General features: G+C 40.8%; 1 protein-coding gene across 1 annotated transcript; it reads right to left on the bottom strand.

Annotated features, from left to right (window-relative positions):
* Nucleotides 1–717: 717 nt before the first annotated feature.
* On the bottom strand, nt 718–3,958 carry LOC111199258. Its single transcript, XM_022688878.2, has 2 exons — nt 1,403–3,958; nt 718–1,345 (listed from the first exon to the last, which is right to left on the bottom strand). The coding sequence occupies exon 1, from the start codon at nt 3,956–3,958 to the stop codon at nt 3,128–3,130; it is 831 nt and encodes a 276-aa protein (XP_022544599.2). The 3' UTR covers nt 718–1,345; nt 1,403–3,127.
* Nucleotides 3,959–8,570: the final 4,612 nt, after the last annotated feature.

Below are 8,570 nucleotides of genomic sequence, written 5' to 3'. Positions count from 1 at the left end.
GCTGGAACTTAACCAAAAATAAGGCAGAGGCAAGCTCAAAGGAGCTGGACAAGCGAGCTGGTAGCTGGACGAGATCCGGGTGAACCTCGATGAAGTGAGTGATCGAAATGGATCATGGGAGAACTAAGTCTAGGTCTGGAAATAGACTAAGGGACTTAGAAGGATTGAAGAAGATAAAGGAAGCAAACTGGACACAGTGTATAACAGCTGGGCGATGCAGTAAGCAAGCTCGACCAGCTAGGTGAAGTGTAGTGCAGCTCGGTGTAGCTCACTGAAGTGTAGGTCAGCTCCCTGAGCTGTATGGTCTAGCTCACTCAGCTGGATCAGCTGGGGATCAGCTCAACTCATCTGGACTGAGTGTTCACGTCTCGGGCAATTGTGCCGGGTCTGGACAGTGGCCGGGCCATGTGGGCGACCCGTGTGTGCCGATGGGTTGGTGGGCTCTTGGGATTGAGTCAGGGGCATGGGTAATGAGATCCTAGGATGATGCTCTGGAACAGATGGGATAATCCTTGCAGAAACGAATCAAAAGACTCAAGCTTCTCAAGGTATGTGAATCGAATGGTGACAGAAGAGGCTGCGGAAAGGCTTCTTGATACTCCTAGGCTTAGATCGGATATGACACACCTCTCTAAAGCCCTTGGGCGTTGGATATTACACACCAACAGACTGGATATTACACACCAGACACACTTCAACTCGTCCAAGACAAGAGAGAAGAGAGAAAAGGGTTTTTGATAAAAGATTGCTTAATGATAAAGGGGGGTCACGACCACAATATAAAGAGAGGCCCTTGTACATGCACAAAGTCTCGAAAATAGAAATAAAAATAAAGGGAACAGGCTCCCTTGGAAACTAAACAAAGACCAAGTTTTCGAAATTATTCAAAACATAAAACATAGGATAAAAATAACATAAGATAGATAATGTGGTTGGTCCGGGATCATCATCTAGGAGGTGTGAAAGTAAACTTGTGGCCTCGTTAAAAACCTTCCTTTGGAAAACCCAGTGGGACAAAACCAAAGGTTAGGAAAAGAGCACACACAAGCTACTTGCCTAGATGATGATCAGCTTGAAGGTGGAGTAGCTTGAATTGTGGTGAGTGTGTCTTGGTTGATCAAGCTGCAACCAAGACAATCTTCTTGCTTCCTTGACATCTTGAGTATTCCTCCATCAGCTTCATTGAGTTTCTTTGATCTGGAACAAGTGTTGGGACCTTCAGGAATGGCTAGGGCATCTTCATCTACAAGCTGGTCCATGATCACATTTTCTTCATTGGTAAGCTGGTCCAGAATCATATGATTCCCTCTCTCTTGAAAAAGATTTGTCCTCAAATCTGTTTTACCTGCAGTAAGAGGGACCAAGTCAGTAACCTTAAAGTTTAAAATCAGATTATACTCACCTTGCAAGACTCTTTGATAGGCATTGTTGCTGATTGGTTCTGTAATGTAGAAGGAACTGATCTGTTGGGTTCTCCATACTCCTGATGCATACCTAAAACCTGATTCAAACTCATTGAGACACAACAAGTTAGCAAATGAAAATTTATCAAAGAGTAAGAGTCTTATCCCAAATCGGTTTTTGCTCGGTCTTGGATTGTAGGCTGCATCTGGGGGAGCTTCTTTGATGAGGATAAAACAAGGGATATTTTCATGGTTATGCTGATCCAGATCAGGTGGTTTGAATCTCTTATCTTCCTCATGCTTGTTCTTTCTCCTTGTATGTTTCCAAGCTTCCTTATAATCTGCACATGGCTCTTTTGACAAAAACAAGTGCATTATATCTGTGTAATCAATACTAAAATAATTCTTGAAAACATGATCAATTACCTTAGCATGCTCACCTGGTCGCCATAGATAGGATTGAGATTTTCTGAACTCAGAAAAATTCAAACAAAGCACACAGAGGATCACCTGACTTGTAGAATCCATAACTCTTTCATATGAGAAGCTTTGGACATGATTCCAATTCTACGTGAGACCCTGATGAGTGTAGTTTCCATTGCAGTTGAGTTTGTTGCTTAATTCGTTCTGGGTGCTGAGATATGATCCTCGGACTACTCCTATGTCAAAGCTGGCGGCTAGACAGCTTCCAAGATTTGATTGTTGCATCTCCAGCTTAGCCAAGGACTCATCAGTATAGCCCCTCTTTTTACCTGTACACTTCTCAGATCTTTTTGGACAAGTCAAGTGTGTTATCATATCAAAGAAAGTATTGTAGATCCAAATATCATTAGGTTCAAGTTCACACATTCAGAATCAGTGATATCTAGTTTCAATTGTGCAGCAGATTTATCAAAGAAAGTGTTATACACTAGAATATCATCAAAGAACCAACCTACATGTTTAGAATCATTTTCAGCACACAAACAATCAAGCTCAAACTCAGAGAACTTTGCAGATTTCACAAATTTAAATCTAAAATCAAATTGATGCAATTTCGGTTCCTGCAACTTCTTAGGTTCATTCAATACATAAGCAGAAACACAAGAATTATCAAGGATCAGTTTATGCACATGGAAGTTCGTAACAAAACTCCTTTCTTCAGTTCTAGCAAATGAATCACAAGGTTTCAAACAGAAATCAGATTGTTTCAATTCAAGCTCTAAAACCTTTTCAAAATGATCAAAACTTTTGCCATGTTTCAGAAAATGATCAAAACTCAGAATATGACCAGAAATGTTATTATTTTGATTTTGAAAACGTTTTTGATCAAAGATAATTTCTGGTTTAAGTTCTTTAAAAGATTTAAACATGTTATCAAAAACAGATTTTGAAACACAAAAATCTTTTACTTTATCAAGACCAAAACGTTTTATGTCTTCAGTACTCACTTTAACAAACATTCTAGGCACAGAAGCAACCATATTAAACTCCTTACAGTGCTCTTGCAGATCATAAGACAAAGATTCATGAGCTGATTCTGTCTGCAAGTTTTTCTGTTGTTCTTCTTGTGTTGTTGTACTCTCTGGTTCTTTTTCTGCTGAGTCTTCTTTTGCAACCTGTGACACTGAAACAATTCTACTCGGTTGCACCGGTTCAAGACAAGTTAGTTCATCAAAGGAATTATTAAAATTAGATTCAGGGTGAGGTAAGAACAGAGAAAACTCTTGTTCTTTCTCAAACTTTCATTTTCCCGTAGATGTTTTGGTTTGAGCTTCTTGAATTGGGGCAGCTAAGTCTGGTTCTGCATCATTGAGTTCTGAGACAGTAGCAACTGGTTCTTGATTCTTTGGGCGCTTCTTCTGCTTGTCTAAGTGCTTGCTGGTCTTAAGAATCTCCTTAACAAGGCTGATGATTTCTTTCTCATAATCAGCCATCTTGGTTTCTGATTTTTCACTTTTGATGTCTGTTGCGGATATGACTTTCTTCTTTGGAGATTTCAGAGATGTGTGGCCTTTGGATGCATACTTATCCCTTAGTAACAACTTCAGACTTTCCCAAGTGGTGATAGCTGGTTCCTTGTAGAACCTGCGATCATCTTCTTCTTGCAACCACCACTTATAAGCATTTCCTTTGAGCTGGGATATTGCAAAAGCTAATCTTTCTTTCTTAAGGATTCTGTTGTACCAAAGCCACCTGTCCATGGTTCTTTCCCACTCAAAATAGTCACCTTTTCCTGAAAAAGAATACAGTTGAATATCATTAGCAGATTTGTATTCAGAAAAATGATCTATTGATTTAGGAGTGAGAGAAGTTTGATGATATTGGCTCAAAGTGTTGGCTGGCTGCTTGAGAGATTGCTGGCCACATCCTGGTTCCTCTTCCTTATAGCACTTATGCTTGCGTGATCTGTATTGAACAGAATCTGGTGGTGTGGGCTGAAGCTCTTGATTATGCATTCTCCTTTTCTGCATATGCTCATCATGTATCTGCTGTTGTTCCATTCTGAATTTCATTATCTTCTGCAAAGAAGCAGTCTTAGGAGTGTTGATACCTCCTTCTCGATCTCTTGCCATGGTTCCTGAAGCACAAGAAAGAACACAGCCAGTAAGAAGTTCTAATGGAAACAAACAATCAGAAATAAACAACACACAGATTCATTGCAGGTTTTTAATTTTTTTTTTTTAAAACAGAACAGTTTGGATCAAAGTTAATTTTATCAGAAAAACATATCCAAAACGAAAATCAAACTCTAAAATTCCCTGATCAATTTCAAACTTAAATTATGACAAGATCAGATCAAAACTAATTAACAGAATTGATCAACACCAAAATACAGAAACAGATCGATTTTCTCAATGTTTTATCAGATTCAAAAACAACAAAACAAATCTGTAACTTTTTCAACAAGGAACCAAAGAGTCTAATACCCAGAAACAAGATCAAAGAACCTTATTTTATCAGATTTCGGCACAAATAGAACAGATCAACACGAAATCAAAGGGTATATAAAAAGACTTCAACAGATCTATGATCAAAATTCTCAGATTTATCAGATTTCAACAATAGAAACACAAATCGATCAAAATCTCAACAGAATATGAAGAGATCAAATCGAAAACAGATAGAAATCAAAACACTTCCCTTCCAGAGTTGCTCTGATACCACTTAATGAGATCCTAGGATGATGCTCTGGAACAGATGGGATAATCCTTGCAGAAACGAATCAAAAGACTCAAGCTTCTCAAGGTATGTGAATCGAATGGTGACACAAGAGGCTGCGGAAAGGCTTCTTGATACTCCTAGGCTTAGATCGGATATGACACACCTCTCTAAAGCCCTTGGGCGTTGGATATTACACACCAACAGACTGGATATTACACACCAGACACACTTCCCCTCGTCCAAGACAAGAGAGAAGAGAGAAAAGGGTTTTTGATAAAAGATTTCTTAATGATAAAGGGGGGTCACGACCACAATATAAAGAGAGGCCCTTGTACATGCACAAGGTCTCGAAAATAGAAATAAAAATAAAGGGAACAGGCTCCCTTGGAAACTAAACAAAGACCAAGTTTTCGAAATTATTCAAAACATAAAACATAGGATAAAAATAACATAAGATAGATAATGTGGTTGGTCCGGGATCATCATCTAGGAGGTGTGAAAGTAAACTTGTGGCCTCGTTAAAAACCTTCCTTTGGAAAACCCAGTGGGACAAAACCAAAGGTTAGGAAAAGAGCACACACAAGCTACTTGCCTAGATGATGATCAGCTTGAAGGTGGAGTAGCTTGAATTGTGGTGAGTGTGTCTTGGTTGATCAAGCTGCAACCAAGACAATCTTCTTGCTTCCTTGACATCTTGAGTATTCCTCCATCAGCTTCATTGAGTTTCTTTGATCTGGAACAAGTGTTGGGACCTTCAGGAATGGCTAGGGCATCTTCATCTACAAGCTGGTCCATGATCACATTTTCTTCATTGGTAAGCTGGTCCAGAATCATATCAATGGGCAGTCCGTGTTGGATTGTTTTGGACATGTCCAGGAGTGGTTTGGCAGTTCCAGGACGTCTGGTAACTGCCATAAGCGAAAGGGTGCAATCTGTACCATTTATTAAATTAATGGCCAGAATTGATAGCGAAGGGATGCAATGGTTAAGATGTAATCACCCCTTATTTTATAAAAGGCAGGCACGCCAGGACTTCTTCCTACACCCTGAAACACAAAGAAAAACAGAGAAAAGACAGAGAGTTGGTCAGATCCAACATCCAACCCCAAGAGTGGTGTGAAGGCCACAAAGAGGCAGTTTTAGGAGAGATCAGAGGGGAAGTTATGAACGACCCTTTGATTGGTTTTGATTCATGTTTACATCACCCAAAGAATCCTCCAGGGCCTGAGAAAACACGAAAATAGTCAGGGGAGAAGAGGGATGGCCGGATTCCACTTCCTATGGCCAAGAGAGCCTTAAGGAGAGAGGTGTGTGGGAAGGCAGTTTCATGGAGTTGGGAACGACCCTGTGATGGAGTTTGTTCATGGATGATCACATCTTAGGCTTCCTCTATATCTTGGAAACACACGCAAATAACCATGAGAGAAGGAAGAAGGCCGGACTCCACTCCTAATGGCATAGACAGCCTTGAAGGCGGATGTAGTGCAGAAATCAGTTTCATGGGAGTTTAAGGGAAGAGATGAGCGACCCTTGCCTAGATATTATCATTACTGTAATTATATGATAAGGGTTTGATAATACATGATGGATGCGTGCTTTGGAGGAGCATGGACGTCCATGATAAGGGAAGGCACATGATCTAATCAGATCATATATAAGGTAACCAGTTTATGATTACTTTCCGGTTTATGTTTATGTCTCTTGTGAAACTGGTCCTGGCCAAGCATGGCACGCCCTTGAAGACTACATATATTGTGAAGTTATATAAGGATCCAGTAGTTGAGGAAGGGGCCGGATCATAGTTGGTACAACTCGTCCATACGGTGTGATGGATGGATGCAATGCATCGGCCATACTATATGGGGCGGGACATGGAAACTGGGTTTGTGTTGATCACGGCCTGATCCATCAGAGTGTGATCTATTGATGGGTATGATTGGCCATGATCATAGTCCAGGGGTGAAGAGTCGTGATGTTTCAGCAAGGTAGTTATCCATGACAGTTAACCGAGTAAACGGAAACTGTTATGGGACAGCAGTAGTGGCCGCATGAGGAGAAGGACGTGTGTCATCTGGTCTTGGGCAAAGATGGACGACCTGATCCATAGGTGATGGATCAAAGTGTCTGATCTGACTGATCAAAGGATGCACCGGTTGTAAGGGTAAGATTTATCGGGTTGATTGGGACATGGTTCCATGGCTGGTTAGGTAAGTGTGAAGACTCATCAGTTCTGAGTCATGTGGTGTGGTTGGTTGATTGACTTAGGATCTGATGGGCATTATTAGTCCATGAGAGGACTTGGCTCCAGGGGAGAATACGCTTAAGACTTGATAGCACAGAACCATGGCCTTGGCCGGTTCAAGGATGATGTCCATGGCCTTGGCCGGACTGATCATGATCGGGATCCATATGATCTGGGCCGATTCATTGGATTTCAATTATGGGAATCCCTTAGTTGGAATTTATCATGAGTTTTCATGAATTTTAATTAATTTTTAGAGCACTATTGGAAGTGGCCAGAAATGTAGCTGGAGACTTCCCAAAGGTACTTAGTCTGTGGGGATGGTTGGCTGAATGACTAAGTACCAAAGGGAAGAGTTTATGCAGGTATAAGAGAGCTGTACGAGTAGACGGGGAGCTGGTCAAAGCTACCTCACAGCTCTATCAGCTGGTCGAGAGTGATGGAACCTCAAGTGAAGTGGTTTAGCTCAGCTAGCTGGATGAGCTAGCTAAACAGCTAAGTCAGCTGGGACAATGAGCTAACAAACTCCGTGGATGTGGCAAAGGTATGATCTAGCAATGTTTCATAGATCTACATAGAATGGTTAGGGGAACGGAACCTCAGATTTGTATGCCTTGATTTGGATTCGGGATTGACCTTGGAGCTAGCTGGTAGTTGAGTATACTAACCATTAGCTGAGGTGATTCGACCAGACAAGTATTATATTGGCTGTAGACCAATAGTGAAGTAGAGAATATCCGCTGCGTATGAGTTGAAATGATCTAAGCTAGGGAATGACTAAGGTAGTCTTAAGCTAAGGTCTAAGTTAGCCCTCGCCTATGGGCGATAATATAGATAAAGGGCAAAATTTTGAGAGGTTCGGTCAGTGTATGGACCGAGCGACGTGAGGTATTAACCGCGGCTTAGGCAGCCGGATTGGGGCCTTACTGAAAGCCTAGTGGTTCGTTTATAAGTGTTGAGCTCTATATTATCATGCATGCAACTTATTAGGCATCTGTAGGATTATAATTCCAAGTTTCCTGAATAAAAACCCTAAGTCTAGCTATTTCCTTTTTAAACACTAAAACCTCAACCAATCAATCGAGTAATTACTTGCTCAACAAACTGCAATTTTAAATTTAAATCATTAAAGCACCTTACTTAACAAATCCAATTAGATTTATTAGGTTCTCTAGCTCCTTGTGGATCCGATCCCTAAGTACTACAATTGGACCTCTTATTTGAGAGAGTAAATTCAGTCCTTAGGGTAATTTGAGTGATATCACGTCACAAGACCTTCAAGACCTGGTGGAGGATGCATATAGACTTCATCTTCCAACTCCCTTGAAGAAAGGCATTCTTCACATCCATTTGCCAAAGTCCCCACTCAAGGTTCACAGCCAACAATAAGACAATCCTAATTGTGTGAAGCTTGGAAACAGGTGCAAAGGTGTCAATATAATCCTCTCCATAGGTCTGAGTATATCCTCTTGCAACTAATCTTGTCTTGTGCCTATCAATCTCTCCATTAGGTAGGTATTTGATCGTGAAGATCCATCTACTTTTCACAGCCTTCTTCCCCTTTGGTAACTCACTCTCATACCAGATATCATTCTTAATCATAGCATTTTCCTCATCTTCTACTGATTTGTTCCATTCCTCATGCATAATTGCTCTTCATATGATCTTGGTACATAACTTGCGTCCAAACATATCATGAATGCACAATTATCTTCAGGGAACTTAGCAAAGGTACACACAGCCTGAGAAGGATGCTCCACAGCCTAGGCATTGTAGTACAT

This window comes from Brassica napus, chromosome A1, assembly GCF_020379485.1.
Source record: "Brassica napus cultivar Da-Ae chromosome A1, Da-Ae, whole genome shotgun sequence".
NCBI classification, from domain to species: Eukaryota; Viridiplantae; Streptophyta; class Magnoliopsida; order Brassicales; family Brassicaceae; genus Brassica; species Brassica napus.
Note: the sequence above shows the minus strand (reverse complement) of the source record. Positions and strands in the feature narration are given on the sequence as shown.